This window comes from Cardiocondyla obscurior, linkage group LG03 (genome assembly GCF_019399895.1).
Source record: "Cardiocondyla obscurior isolate alpha-2009 linkage group LG03, Cobs3.1, whole genome shotgun sequence".
Classification (NCBI taxonomy): domain Eukaryota; kingdom Metazoa; phylum Arthropoda; class Insecta; order Hymenoptera; family Formicidae; genus Cardiocondyla; species Cardiocondyla obscurior.
The window spans coordinates 3,209,037-3,224,981 of record NC_091866.1 but is presented as its reverse complement, the minus strand read 5'-3'; the positions used below and the strand labels follow the sequence as shown (position 1 = coordinate 3,224,981).

Here is a 15,945-nt window from a genome sequence, read left to right as displayed (position 1 = left end):
ACCAACGATACTTTTTCATTGCTTTTGTCGTGTACAGGATTGTCAACAAGCCGGTTTTGAATTCCGATACGGCTATTACACCTTTATTTGAATGTACATCGCAAACACGCATGTTGCGGTGCATATTTATACGTCTAAATAACACCGAGTTGATTGACGGCTGTTTGCGATAAAACCGCAAAAAACTCCCCAACACACTTTTGATAAATAGTAGAATTGATTGAGTTTGAACGATTATTTAATTTTTATCTTTCAAGTATATTATCTTCGTAAAAAAAAAAAAATAATAATAAGTTTCTTTCAATTAAAATTCGAAATTATTGCGAAAAATACGGAATTCATACGGACTGTTCAACACCTTATCTCTGAACGTCTGCGGGGATATCTCACTTTAAAAACCAGGGTCCTTCACTCGAGTGTGGTTCACTTTTTGTGCTTCGACATTCGCGGTTACGAGTTTTACACGGGCTTTAGATCGCATAATCATCCCTCTCGATGCACTCGAAAGAAGCGGTTTCTTCCGTCGTTGAGAATACCCCGCCACCTCACTTTCGTTTGTACCACGCCACCCTCGTCGCCTCTCGTCTCGCAAGCTCTGTGGGGAAAGTTTCCGGACGAGATGCGCGATTACACCGTCGACTGACACAGAAACCGTGGCACCTGGCCGACACTAACGTATCTCGCCGTGAATTTTACACGCGGCGAGAGTGGAACGCGAAAACGGGCATACATATGCCCGTGACGCGATGGAATACTCGTCATTTTCGTAACGTCATACGTTTATCCTCCCCCTGTTCGGGGACCACCCACCTCCCTTCGATCTCACGAAACACCCTCCGTACGATCATACATTTAATCGAGGAAAGCATCTGATCGACCGCAATCACGACTCGAACGAGTGTGTTACTTGAAATATAATTCATACCCGTTCAACGGTAATAGAATATTAATCGCCGTTGTACGGCGGCCTTATGTAGGTATACCTTTGACCTTCGTGCATTTTTGATTGTGTTATCACACGGCTGTATTGCATACTACATCGTATCGCTGCTTGCGCGCCGCTTGGTCTCCTCCTTCGTTCTCGCCGTCGTATGGACGGTCGGCCGCCTCGTGCCCATCCCCGAAGACAAAAGCGCGTAGCAGAAATGTATTTTAATATACCACTCTCCATTCTTCTCCTATTCACTCGTCGCTTATTCACACCGGCACATTCTAACCCCGCGCTGCGTGTATCTCACCGGGTGTTCAACACCCATCGATGCGCCGTCATACGCATCTTCCATCCACGTATGCACATATAGATGTTGTACATATTACGCCATTTAACGCAGCACCCTTCTTGGATGAGTAATTATTATTATACCTATTAAAGTGAGATAATCACGTAATTGATGTAACACAAGTTACGATTTCAGCAGTTGTACATGGGATACATGCGCGGCGTGCACACAGTGAAATTCTCAATTAATGATACATTTTAATTGGAATTAATTAGATTTGCCAGGTATCGCCATTGGGATCTCTCGCGGCTTTAATTTCCTCGTAAATCGATAGTTTTCCCAACAAGTTTTGAAATTTATTTCTCTACGTTACCGGACAACTTTCAAAGAAACCATCATTCGAGTCAGGTAGCCATTTTTAACGCGAGCGCTAATTACTTTGGTAATTAAAACTTACGTAAAAAGTTTGAAAAAATAATACCCTTAAGTATAACAATGAAGTTTACTTTATTTAGTTACGCGTACACTAGCGGTAGTTCAGTTATTAGAGAATTCACTTTGAATTTTATTCTTTCTTTTTTTTTTTTTTTTTTTCTTTTTTTTCCAGCATCTTTTTACCGTATTTCACGTAGCTTTCTGAAACTTATTCCACAAAATGGATATCCGAGGATAAAGACAGTGCAGAAAAATACGACGATATCGTACCAGCATTTATATGTAAATTGAAGAATTTTACTGTATGCACGTACCTTCGCGTTCTACGCATTTATGCACGATACATACGAATTTATATACATATGTATACGCGCGCGTACAAACATACACATACATACAGACAGCGTTTTCTTCGTGCATGCTGTACATTTTATTTATATATATTCATATTCATGTAGACTTGACGTATTAAGCGCGTAAACTTAAGTAATCGTACACCCTTCTCTAACAGTCATGCGACCCTCTGATTGCATACTAGATGTTGACCACTTGCGTGATGATCATTCGTGTTATCCGTAGTTGGCTTTTCGTTTACATGTATTTATACAGCCACACACGTAACGATATCTGTATAGCGAACCTTTCGTTACATTAGTAGAGATCTCAGTGTGTCAAATAACGCGAGATCTATTACAATATTTTACATATGTACGCGTGGGATTGTAATAACAAGAAACCCAATCGTTACTAACAGTCTGCCGCAAAGCTCTTTTTCATTTTTATCTCTACGCGATGTACGGTCTCGTAATAATTTTCTATGGTCTTTTTTTTTTCTTTCTTTTTTCTTTTCTTTTAATAATTTTTTTAAAGCGCGATACGTCGTTTTCGAAATAAATAATTCATTTATCTTTCTCGTCTGTAAATTCTCCCCACGCGTACGTAATCCCAAATGCGTGAATCGCAGCTGCGCACGAAAACTTTTTAACTTCTAAAATATTGGAAATAATGCAGCTTGATGTAAAAATATTTAAAAAGGGCGGATGGGGTTGCCCGCGGGTATTTCGAGCGCCAGCTGCGATTTCGTTGCCTGGAAATTAATGATAACGAACCAATCTTCCCGTGGCAAATTTGAGAGAAGCAGGGATTATTGACGATGGTCAACGATGATATAATCGATGATAATCTGATGATATAGCATGCGACATGAACGTGCACAAGAGATGCGAGGAAAGTGTACCGAATCTATGCGGATGCGATCACACCGAAAGGCGTGGTCGTATACACCTGCACATCTCGTGTTCCGGTAGCAAGCTCTCTATAGAAGGTGGGTTTAAAATTGTACCTTGTACTTTAATTAATTAACGATTTTTTTTTTCTTCACTTTTATCGCCCTCAATGTTTTTTATCTTGAATTATATGCCGAGCTTCGTCTATTTTTTTTTTCTTTTTTTTTCTTTTGCTTTGTAAAATCGAGAAATCGCTTTATCTATGCAAATTAATAAGTAGTACAAAATTTACTTGGAATGATAATAGCGTACCTTAAACGTGACGATAACACGTTCACGTGCGGATTACGCAACACGTGGTAATAAACTTATAAAGTACAATGACATTCGTGCAATATCATCTCGTTTGCGTATCACGGTAGCCAAGTGGCTCGATAAATATCGTGGAGAAATGGCGTGTGGCGTGTCGGCTGCTTCTAAGCTCTTATCACCTGTCGATTATCTCGAAAATTAGGTTTCTTCGCACTTATTCGTGGCGAACCTTGCCGGGTTACCGGGATATTACCGCCGTGTCCTCAAGGTTTAATTAAAATTTGCGATTAAATGGATTAAGGATTTCTTCGTGCAAACAAAACGCAATTTTTTTTTTCTCTCTTTCTCTCTCTTCTCTTAATTACATTTTTCTTAGTCACAGCTAGTGGATTATTAATTACATTTTCCTATTTAAAAAGGAGATGTAGAGATTTAATTATTGCCCGATTGTTGCCGCTTTTCCATGACGTCGACCGATGCTCTAAATGTTACCTTTATTTTACTTGGCTCAATTTTTACTATTTCGTAAACTTTAATTACTATTATTTTTTCGACTGCATAATTACGAGTAATATAAGAGAATTTAATGGTGTACATATATGTTTTAAAGCTTACAACTTGATAATTTATCGCTAGCACAATATTTGGTAAGTCTCGGCGCGTCTTACACGTTTGTTTATAATACATTTACGAGAGTTTAATAATTAATATTCTTATTTTCCGAAGTAATCTGTACATGAAATTTGTTTCTCGGATAAACGTTTGCTTTGCATTTATTTCACATTTTTTCTCTTTACGAGTTTCTTTTTAAAGATCTAGTTTTGTTAATTCACAGTGCGAGAGGGACGAAATCTCATTCCGATGGACCCGAATGGATTATCGGATCCTTACGTTAAGTTGAAGCTGATCCCGGATTCGGACAACGTGAAGAAGAAAACAAAGACAATCAAATCGTGCTTAAATCCGGAATGGAACGAGACAATCATTTTGTAAGTCTTTATCTTCCTGTTTACTAATGTAGTATCAAATTTGCATCAGATAATTAGATATTTATTCTCAAAGACTCAATTTTTTTTTTTTTTTAACAAAGCTGGTTACGAGTTTAAATATTACGTAACTTAGAATCACAATCAAGATAACACAAAGAATTTGAAAAGAGTTGTGTCTGAATTTCTGCGGTTCTCGTAAAATAAATCCTTAACTGTTTTATCAATTTTTTATAAACCTCACAGTAGTTTCTAAATAAATCACAAATAATTCTCTGTCGTACTCTCTAGTTTTTGACAAATTATAAAGACACCGAAGTGAGAGAGACATATCTTGAGATTGAATTAGGGGAGATTGTAAGGATTACTGTCCCGTAAGATAAAGCGGCACGCTTAGCAATCTTGCTTTTACTATTAGCGATCTCAAACCCGAGGATAAGGATAGGCGGCTATTGATCGAGGTATGGGATTGGGACCGAACATCCAGAAACGATTTTATGGGATCCCTGTCCTTTGGCATATCGGAGCTCATTAAAGCACCTGCAAGTGGGTGGTTTAAGCTGCTCACTCAAGAGGAAGGAGAGTTCTACAATGTACCTGTTCCTGAGGAAGGCGTTGACCTTGCCGAGCTTAAAACCAAAATGCGGGTATTTATTTCTTGCCTAATATGCTACTTGTAATTATTTAATTAAAAAAAAAAAAAATTCTTAAATTATGTTTTTTGATAAAAATAACGAGATAATTATTTTATATATTTAATAACGATTGCTCAATCTTTGCACGGCTTATATCAGAGTTTTTACTTTTTTTCGTTGACTTGATTCAGAAAACTTCGGTGACGAAAAAGACACATACGGCCCAGGATAAGGATGTGCCGCACAACATGGGCAAGAGTGATCTGATACGAGCTAGCGACTTTAATTTCTTAATGGTACTTGGTAAAGGCAGCTTTGGTAAAGTAAGTCTTAATGATTTTAAGAAAGGGTTGTGTCGCCTCGCTATTATTTGCACCTTGACGAAATCAATTAATTCAAGGTCCTGCTGGCGGAGAGGAAGGGCACTGACGAATTGTACGCCATCAAAATCTTGAAGAAGGACATCATTATCCAGGACGACGATGTGGAATGCACAATGGTCGAGAAGCGCGTTCTCGCACTCTCAAACAAACCGCCCTTCTTGGTGCAATTGCATTCTTGTTTTCAGACGATGGTAAGAGCATTTTTCCTCCGAATTACATGCACTTTTTTATTTAAGATTAAGACTGAATACAATTTCGAATCGGTGAAATAATTATAAATAATACTTTTAAACCATAATTATTTTTATCCTCTTTTTTTTTTATATATTTAAAATCTTTATCGCAATTATAAATTATAAACAGGGAAAGACATTAAAACATTTTGAATATATTTAATTTTAAACTACGAGAATTCTATTAAATGAAAATCTACTTTAAATTACTAAAGGCGTTAATCTCTTATCTATTTATCTTCTCAAAGTTTGATTCAAACGTTATCAAAATAAATTAATCCACTCTTGTTAACTTTTCTATTAAAATTCCTACAATGGGAAATGTTGAATAATGAGTATATATGTTTTCTCGTACACGAACGAATCGGAGCGCAATGAAAGATTAGCTGAAACACTTGCTTGTGGTTAACAAAGATCCGCTCTCTGCTTTCTGCTTCAGGATCGCCTGTACTTCGTGATGGAATACGTGAACGGCGGCGATCTGATGTACCAAATACAGCAGTGTGGCAAATTTAAAGAGCCGGTGGCAGTGTGAGTATTTTAGTGTTCATGAACGTGCTCCGCTTTAACTTGCAGATCGATATCCTTAACTCTATTAAAGCGCCGTGAGAGACGACATGGGAACGCCGAGGACGAGAACTCTCGAGCGATTCACGTTGTCGAACTTTCTGAACACGTTCCGAATACGAAATGAAAACCGATTGTACCCGAGAGATGTGTCTCTCGTCGAAGCAGACGTACACGGCGCAGCTTCGCTTCGTCGTTATCGTCATTCTCTTCGTGACCTTAATTTTTGCTCCTTAACTATGTCCGTAATGTGTGTAATGTCGCGGTTTTATCATTTTATTCCGCATTTACCGCGTTCCTAAGCGCAGTTTCACCTCGTTCCTAGAATCACGATCGATGTTGATAATAAATGTATGCCAACCTTGCGTCTTACGCATCGCTTCTTTTGCAGATTTTACTCATCCGAGATTGCGATCGGCTTGTTCTATTTACACTCGCGCGGCATCGTCTACCGCGACCTCAAGCTCGACAATGTTTTGTTGGACCAGGATGGTCACATAAAAATTGCGGACTTTGGCATGTGTAAAGAAGGCATTACCGGTGATAAAACTACCAAGACCTTTTGCGGTACGCCTGATTACATAGCACCGGAGGTAAATGTTTAAGTAAAACTTGTATGAAGATGTTGTAGAATACCGATGATGGATACACATTGTTTTTTAATGAAATTTCAAATCAGTTTTTCTTTTATAGAAACATGCAGGAAAATTATTTTCTCTTACAACTTTTCTAATTTCATCGTTCCGTATTCTAGTAGCTAAGTCTCAAATTAAAATTTTCCGCTGAAGTATAATTAATTTTAAATTGAACGATAGCGGATACTATATATAAAACTAAGTTTTAAAAGCAAAAATAAGTAATGTAGTATTACCTATCGTTTAATTTGAAATTAATTAAACTTCTGTGGAAAATTTTGTAAAAAATAATTTATTTGGAAAAAAATATTTATATTAAAAAACTTTTACTATAAATTAAATTTAAATGTCGCAAGAGGCACGTACATTGTATACGCGTGTACATTTTTGCTTTTTCTATCATGCTCAATAAGTGAAATTTTGGTATTGTCTTACCTGTCAAAGTTTCTCATTTCTCTACAGATTATCTTGTATCAACCTTACGGCAAATCCGTGGATTGGTGGGCTTACGGTGTATTACTCTACGAGATGTTAGTAGGTCAGCCACCGTTCGATGGCGAAGATGAGGACGAACTTTTTTCCGCGATTACGGACCATAATGTCAGTTACCCGAAGAGTCTGTCTAAAGAAGCCAAAGAAGTTTGTAAAGCGGTACGTACGATTATGTGCTTATGTTACCTTTCCAACTTAATTTTTATTTTGTTTCTCGTGAGAGTATAAAAAATTTTTGTGCAATTAAGGCGGGGCCTAAAATTGAAAGTTTTCAGTGGCCGACACAACATTTAACGTTTTAACTGACTTACGTGCAAAATTGCAGTTTCTCACAAAGAACCCGAGCAAGAGATTGGGATGCGGATCGCGTGGCGAAGACGACGTGCGGAGTCACGCATTTTTCCGACGTATTGATTGGGAGAAGATAGAGAATCGCGAAGTGCAACCACCTTTTAAGCCAAAAATTGTAAGTATTTCCGTTGTGCTTAAATTTTTTTTTTTAATATCTATAATAATTGATTTTTGTTTATGCAGCAACATCGTAAAGATGTCAGTAATTTCGACAAACAGTTCACCTCGGAAAAGACAGATCTCACTCCCACGGATAAGCTATTTATGATGAATTTGGACCAGACAGAATTTATGGGTTTCTCGTATCTCAATCCAGAGTTCGTGCAACATGTTTAAGCAAATATTTTTTCTTAGACTTATACCCATTCTTCACTTCATTCCTCGTCATCCATCTTCCTTGTTATCACTCAGGACTTTCTCTCTCTCTCTTTTTCTCTCTCCCTCCCCCTCTCTCTCTCTCTCTCTCTTTCTCTCTCTCACATCCTTATATTTCGCTCTCTATTAATTTCTTTCTCTCGCTCTATTTCCTTATCTTTGAATCTGTAGCTATAACATTTTCATGATAAAAACGAGCGAGAACGCGCCGGTAAGACGGTCGATCTCAGTAGAATTTTACGCGAGGTTCTTCGATATATTTCTAAGCGATTACCAATCGTATGTTATCATATTATTTACGCTATAAAAGATAAGAAAAAAAAAAATAACCCGAATACGGCATAAGATGCTGGTTCATCGATTGAATCTGAATAGTTGCAAAGAAAAGACAAAGCTAATGAACGGAGAAACGCGCGTGGAGAAACAAATATGGTCTCCATAAAAAGAAAATTAATAATGTAATATGTTTGGCAAAAGGGAAATTTCAAAATCATTGTCTTCGTTCTTTGCGTATATTATTACTATGCATTTACTTCAGTAGTTTCTCTACTGTCGCCTTCCAGAGTATATATAATAAAAAAAAATATATATAAATATATATATTAGGCGAGTGGATGAATATGATCATATATACATATATACAAAATCATTATGACATATTATATATAAATATATAAATATAAATAATATATATTATTTAAATACAATATATATAAATAATATATATTATGCATTAAGAAATTTCTATCGATATTTCGTTAATGTTGCACTTCTCGTCAGTTTAATCTTTTTAAGTAGCCAATTGTTAGAACTGGGTCCTTAGATTCTCCGGACTCACGACGGATAAAGAATTTATTATTAGTGCTACGTCGAAGTCAACTCTCATATTGACACGTATACACTCACGCGCATATATGTATAATTCAACGTATAATAATACACATATATACACACACACATACACATACAAACGAACACAAGCCACGTACGGCTTTTCTTTTTCCTTTCTCTTTGATTCATTGCTAAAGCACGAGTCTGAAGTGTCTTTTCTAGTTTTTTCTCCATTCTTTGATAGAAATGCGGATACGATTACAGGTATCATGCTCGATAAACTCGTATACATTGTATTAGTAAATAATGACGGAACGTTTTACGATGCGAGCCGAGGGTGCGCTGAGTCGATCGTGGCCTGATGCCAATAACAAACGAAGCAATCACCACATCGAATAAAACAAAAGCAGGAATCGTGTAACACAATTTTGTGTTTATACCAGGAGGATCGACAATACAAGCATGAGCCTGCTGGCGCATAAAGTTTTACGCACTCCTCGCTGATGTAATATTACACTATGCGATATTATTCGACATGTTAACGTTTTACGCGAGATAAAATAAAGGAATACTACTTGCGATTAACTCACAATTCTCTACAATTACATGAAGTTTCTTGCATCATGCCTGAATGAACTTTATCGTTTTACGAGACGTGAATCATTATATTCTGAAAATCCTTTTTCTGGAGAGACGTGTTTTTAATATATAGAAGAAAACATTTGTGTGCAAATGATTAATTTGTATTACTTGACAATCGAAAGGATCAAGGATAGCGCCTTGATCCACTTAGCGCTTTCCTCGCGCATGTTTCTAATTATTCGGATGCGCATCTTCTTACAGACACCTCCGATTTGTCCAAGGATCATCAGAGGAAATTTAGAAAGACTTAGTACGAGTACATAAAGATAACATGTTCGTGCGATAATTTCCTTCTTAATCCTTTTGTTTCTTTTTCTTTTTTTTTTGTATCAATAATTGTAATGTGCGTGCCAGCGCCAACGCAGCGACTGTCAATAACATGATAATTATTATCGATTAATGCGCGAATCAATTAATTATAATTAATGTAAATGTAATCTACGAACCCGACGTAAGCTTTTCCTGTATTTTTATACACCTGATATTGGTAACTCGGCGAGCGGCTCTTTCGATTATTCATATGACGTAGCTGCAATTAATATGATTGTAACAAGTTACGAAAGTGCCAAGGTAAAAAGATAATATTAAAACTCTTCTGCGCTTCGAAGATTTATAATTATAAAATAATCATGTTCTTTAATCTCTATAAGTTTTTACAATGTAAATCGGGGGATAGAAAGACAGTCGCTCGCCGAATTCTCCGATACATGTGTAAAAATGAAAATTTAAGAAGCTCGTATTCTATTTTTTATTCCAGTTTTTTTTAATTTTTCTTTTTGAGTAAAGAATAAATTTTCAGGATTGTCGTACGTTCTTTCATAGTGTGTATGTTGCTAATTATAATTTACATTGTTCTATTATATACGGATTATATTATTGTGTAAGTCAATGTGGTAGTTGGCATACTAGCTCTTTGCACATCCTGCGTTTTGCCGCATTTGTTCACGTCTTCGGATGTTACGATACAATTTTTCGCTTACTCACGATATTATAACTTTGAGAAACGTAATAAAAAAAATTTCTGCATCCGTCAAAATGAGATATGTACCAATTTCATATCCACAGGCATGAAAACCCGACCGTTCTTTGCGATAAGAAAACGATAAATAGGATTGTTATTTTATCTGTGAGGACTTGAAATACTTCTGCGCGGAATTGCGCAATCTGTTACTGTAATTTATTTTTGTATTTAACAAAAAAGAATTTGGAATTTGTGAGGAGGAGGCTGTTACTTCTCTTCTTTTTCTAACTTTTTTTTTTTTTTGTTACAGATTATAAAAAGGTATCAACGAAAATAGCTATTAAGCCGCAATAATGCATATATCTATGAGAAAAAAAAAAAGAAAAGAAAGAAATTGTGGTTTAAACAAAGAAAGAAAGTCAACAAGAGAAGGAAAATAAAAGAGACAGACAATACGATGGCGCTTTTCTGTACATAGATATTTAATAAGATATTTTTTCTAGTTTTATAAATGTCTCTTGAAAAAAATCCATTTGTTAATCCGACGCAAATTAATTTAACACGCACGTTTGTGAAATTTAGTTGCTTTAAAATTTCGCGCACAACTGCGCTAGTTGGCAGCACTAATAGGTCGGCCATTTGCTTTTAGATTCTTCTTGGAGATCAGAACGCGCGCGCACGGTTCATCGATCGCGGCATCGATCAGAGTGTAATTTTCGGTAATTAACGCGTTAATCAGTGTCGTGGATACAATATTTTAATTTGTAACGAATCCCTGGGACGAACACTCGCCGAGGAATCGACCGTCGAAGTGAATCCGTTCGCGATTACAGTGATATCGCTCTATAATTTTCTGTTTCGCGTCTGTCGTCTTTGATTGTCGGCCGACATTACACACTTTCCGTTTCTACAGACTATTGCGAACTTTTCTCAAGATTTTCGTGAAGCGTCTTGTGAGTTTGAAGACTAGCCCGTTATCAAGACGACTTCGACTGTTAATCGGTAAGTAACAATGCAGACTTTTTTCTTAGAAAAATTAAGAATTGACAAACTCGCAACAAGTAGCACATTATTAGAAAATATGCTTGCTCGCTTATCGTTAATAATCGTGTCTTTCTATGTACAATTGTAAACGCTTTGCTAAAAACTAAAGTACATATAAACGTTTACGTTACACACTACTTAGATATGCGTTGTAGACATAATATAAAAAAAATTGTTCGTCGAAGACGAAAGGGGAAAATGATACTTCCTAATTCTACATGACGAAAATGTAAGAGTCTGATAAACCTGCGGGCTTTTGAATCCAAGGATCTGTAAAACAAGGGATCTAGGTTGAGATCTACAGCCGCGGATTTAAAAATAATATTCGTGAAAATTGCAAGTCCGAGAATTAAAAAAAAAAAGAAAAAAAAATCCAGCGCGTTTAGAAAATTAGTTTACGAATACGAGTTTAAAGATTCTCGGGAAATGAGAATTTGAAAGATCTCAGACATATAAATTCATCAATTAGACTCGTTGAATCATTCAACTGAACTCAATCGGATATTCGCGAAAAAATGCACGGGTAAAATATTGATTGCGGGTCCAGGCGTTACAGATCTGTGGATCCAAAGATCCGCGAAACCATACATACTTATATGTTTACATACATATACATATAATCAATCGATTGCGTTAAATTGGGGATGTACGCTGAAAGACAGATATAGCGATAGCAGCAGCAAACGCCTTATCAGCCTTTCAACGTACACGCTATGCCGCGAGCCTGCTCATCGGCCGAAATACTGCACGGTATTCCGAAACATTACATCGTCATCTGCTGTTAATTATAAAGTCGTCCTCACGAATTCAAGCATACCGAGAGGTTTTTATTATTTTTTTTTTTTTAACTCGGGACGTGCCCACTGTTTGATAGAGTCTCGTTCCCTTCATTTTGGGCAAAGTCGTACATAAGCCTCTACACGAAGTACATTTAAAATTCATAAACCATCGTTTACAATTAATGTCAATGATAATTATGAGATTGCATTATTAACGACGGTACATTTTTTTTTGTTTTTTTTTTCTTTTGTCAATTACGATGCGCCACATTAATTTTGATTAATCATATAACGATAATAATTCGGCAGGCCCACATATGCGTGGGCGATTCTAAAACTAGGCATGTCATTATGGATTCGTAACGACGTAATTACGAATCTACATCTAAAATGTAAAAATTCAGGATGGAACCGCGCTAAGTTTTAATTTAGCCGTTAATTGTGGATTTTGATACCTTTGTGATACACTATGCGCGACACAAAATCCATTCCTTCGATTATTCGCACGATTCTAGCCTGACTCGCAATGCTTCTTCTCGGATCTACGGGATTTCGCGTTAAATCGCAGATATACACAACACATACACACGTGCGAGATCCATATTTCCGGGCGTCATAGCTGCGTACTCGTGCTGCTGTGATCCACGTGAGAGATTTCCGTACGAATGAGCGCGAAATCGCCGCCGTTCCGCGTCGACGAACAGTTGCTACTAGAGACACTTGAGTCGGAGTCTGACTGAAAAAATTCGCTATAAGAATAAAACAATAATCAGACGTGGAAAAAGTAATTTCAGAAATCAACTTAAAACTTTGCTTAAGTGTCGCGGTAACGAAAAGTACACGAGGGTTTTGAGAAAAAATATAAAAATAAAATAAAATAAAACATATTATCTGACGCGAGTTAAGTCATACTACACTTGAGAGCCAAAAACGCAAGATTGTACGAAATATCATTGATACATTTCAAATTTTCCCTTTCAAAAATGATTGCGAGAGTGCTACTCCGTCTCGAGTGCGTCCCTAGGCATTATTCGACGTTATTAACATGGGGTGGGGGGTGGGGACGGGGAGGAGGGCACAGGAACTTACCGTTAATGCATATTGATACGAAGTGGTGACTAGTAGATTCTCGCCGAGCACTCCGCCGCGTCCGGCCAGCGCGCTCTCTCGCAGACAGAAGGAGCTCTTGGGAATAGAAAGATAACATTGCGAAGAATGTCAAAGAGGAGACGTAAGCTGGCGGCTCGTAAAGTCGGGAGGGAATTTTCAACTATTTTATGCCTCATCATTGTTAACAGTTACATACGTCAATTGTGATACAAGAGCGCGATTATATTCCGACAGAGTGCCGGCCGATATGCGTATAATCGTTCGTACTACATTTAGCGGCCCGAGCAGCGAAACATTTTCTATCGCATTAACAATCTATTGCCGTTTCTCATTATAGAGGTAGACTTATGAGTGCCGCGTGCGTTACGTTGCTCCGCGAATAAATAAGCATCTATGAATACTTATTTTGCATTATATCCCTCGCGTTATATGTCGTAGAGTAATAAAAAGACTGCCAGGTTTTCTTTTTTTTTCTTTTTTTTCTTTTTTTCTTATTTGCGTATTGAGTATTTAATCGGCAGCTTTTATCCCGTGCGATGAGAAATTTGATTAGAGAAATCGGTCCCGAATTTCAGAAAGAACTTAGTATTTTTGGACCGTCTCGCGCGCGTGTTTTGATACAAGGCTATGTACAGAAGTAAACGCGCATAAATTTAAGCCGCATTTCAGCATCGTGTCTTTTTTGTCATTGTTCGCTAAAATGTTATTGTCTCGAATAGGAACGAGGAAATGGGGAGGGCGATGGAATATATATAATGAATTCTCTAAATGCATGCGTAAAATGTGCACAAAGTTCCGATGTGGCCGTTCTCGCGCTGCGTGTCTCTCGAAATCGATTTTAGAGACCGGACGTGGCGGTAAACGAAGTGCACGATTAATCTAAGCGGCGAGCGAAATTCGTCGGACTTATCGGCTGGTCCCAAACGGTTCGACACCTCGTGGCTTTCCGCCAGTGCGGCAGCGGGATGTCGAGTCGCTTGCATTGATGCGCGTACGCCATGAAAGATTCGCAATAGCAGTGCTGAGTCGGGCACTCGCACATATCTTGGAGGCAGGCTTTATAGTACATCGCCGGATTCACTTTCTTGTGACAGGGGTAGAAGATCTGCGATTTCAGTCGATTACACAATCTGCAATCATAGAGATATTAAATTGTTAACGTCGCGATAAACGGTGCAAACAAAAAAAAAAAAGAATAATATTAAGTAAAAATAAGATTCCGTACCGCTGATCTTTTCTTTCTCGGCAGCGTCTCTGCCTGGTGGCGTTTCCAAATCTCGGGTTGCGTAGGCACATTTTTTTGCTGGCACCCACAGCCCAGGATTGACCGAACTGCTGTGGGTCCTGCACCACTCGTCCTTGTCGCACAGTAAAGTCGTCTTTGATTTGGGAATTAAAATTACCGCAAAGGCCGCAGAGTTGGTCTCTGTATGACGAAGGCACGGACACCTCGAGAAAACTGATACCGTCCCAAAGAACCTTGACTCCGATCCGAGTGTTGACGAGCACACTCTCGTCTGTGCGATTGATGTCCAGTTGATTAGGGATACGATACGGAACGTTCACCTTTTTCCCGTTCACTTTCACTCTCATTTTCTGGCCAAGATTCACTTTCAAGTCGCCGATCTGCAACATAATCGCGGGCATAAATAAGATTCCCTTCATTTTCGCTCGGCTCTATATTTCTGTTAAAATCTCCGTGTAATTTGTAACACCTTTACGGCAATGGTTTTGGTCCACGCTGAGAACTTCGTTCGCCTAGCGTCGTTAGTTACGCGTATGCTAAACGTGTGAGAAACGCAATCGGTAACTAATTGATATCTGCACGGTCCTTTGAAGCTGTAGAATTTACCGTCGAACGTACGGTAATGCGGGTCACCAAAAACCGTGCAAACTCCATCACCTGAAATAATCGATAGTTTAATCGTTTTGAGAATATGTACGTGCATACCAATCACGTAAGAAGTATCGTTAAACTCACGCTCGACACATCGCGGACAGCATTGACCCTCTGGATGTTCCAACTTGGAATTTGGTGGGCAAGGAAAGATCAGCGGGCACTGAGGCATCGCGCAGCGTACTTTTCCTTGTTTGCAAATGCATGACTCGCAGGAATCCAGCTTCCAATCTTCGCCATCCTGCCTAGGACAAAAAAAGATCATTTAAACCGTGCTGAGAAATAATTTAACGACGAAACTTTATTGTTTAAACAGGAATGGTTTCTAGTCTCTCAGCTATTTAGTCGATTTATTTAAATTCAATTTCCGTATTCGAAATTCACGTGATTTACGTGATTATTCAACGAATAATCCTGCACGATGAGAAATAAAAGCGTAATACTCGCCTTGTAGGTTATTCCTCTGTAGGAGCAAGATGCTCTGCTCTCTTCGATGAGCAAGCATTGCGGGCAACACTCGCCGGGCTTGGTCACCTGATATTCCCTGGGACATTCCAGTATTGGACAAGTGTATCTTGTGCACGAGATCACCGAATTATCGCAAACGCAGTGCGTGCAGTTGTCCAGGTAAAACATACTGCCCGAGCTGTACAAACGCGTCCCAAGCATGCACGCGCCTTTCGGAGGCGAGAAAAATTTTGCGCTACCTGTGTAACATATGTAAAATTGTCGATATACATATATCCGTAAATTTTATAATTAATTTCATGCAATAATTTTTTTTTTTCCGGAACTATATATTTTAAATGTTGCAATAACTTTTGTACATTA

At 38.0% G+C, this 15,945-nt stretch overlaps 2 protein-coding genes across 3 annotated transcripts in view; one reads left to right on the top strand and one right to left on the bottom strand.

Moving 5' to 3' along the window:
* Pkc53e (Protein C kinase 53E) overlaps positions 1–10,359 on the top strand; it is a 46,215-nt gene extending 35,856 nt beyond the window's left edge. For both annotated transcript variants that reach the window (XM_070654040.1, XM_070654039.1), the window contains exons 5-14: positions 2,851–2,979; positions 4,029–4,182; positions 4,598–4,826; positions 5,006–5,137; positions 5,215–5,388; positions 5,870–5,961; positions 6,389–6,590; positions 7,095–7,283; positions 7,450–7,590; positions 7,659–10,359. In XM_070654040.1, the coding sequence (XP_070510141.1) occupies positions 2,851–2,979; positions 4,029–4,182; positions 4,598–4,826; positions 5,006–5,137; positions 5,215–5,388; positions 5,870–5,961; positions 6,389–6,590; positions 7,095–7,283; positions 7,450–7,590; positions 7,659–7,811 (1,595 nt within the window). In that variant the 3' untranslated portion in view covers positions 7,812–10,359. The remainder of the gene's footprint in view (positions 1–2,850; positions 2,980–4,028; positions 4,183–4,597; positions 4,827–5,005; positions 5,138–5,214; positions 5,389–5,869; positions 5,962–6,388; positions 6,591–7,094; positions 7,284–7,449; positions 7,591–7,658) is intronic.
* Positions 10,360–10,748: 389 nt separating this feature from the next.
* The window catches only part of Cv-2 (crossveinless 2), a 30,032-nt gene continuing 24,835 nt past the window's right edge, over positions 10,749–15,945 (bottom strand). Inside the window, exons 7-11 of the mRNA XM_070654043.1 lie at positions 15,562–15,821; positions 15,199–15,355; positions 14,933–15,120; positions 14,443–14,843; positions 10,749–14,347 (exon numbers count right to left, since the gene is read on the bottom strand). Of these exons, the coding sequence (XP_070510144.1) occupies positions 14,092–14,347; positions 14,443–14,843; positions 14,933–15,120; positions 15,199–15,355; positions 15,562–15,821 (1,262 nt within the window). The 3' untranslated portion in view covers positions 10,749–14,091. The remainder of the gene's footprint in view (positions 14,348–14,442; positions 14,844–14,932; positions 15,121–15,198; positions 15,356–15,561; positions 15,822–15,945) is intronic.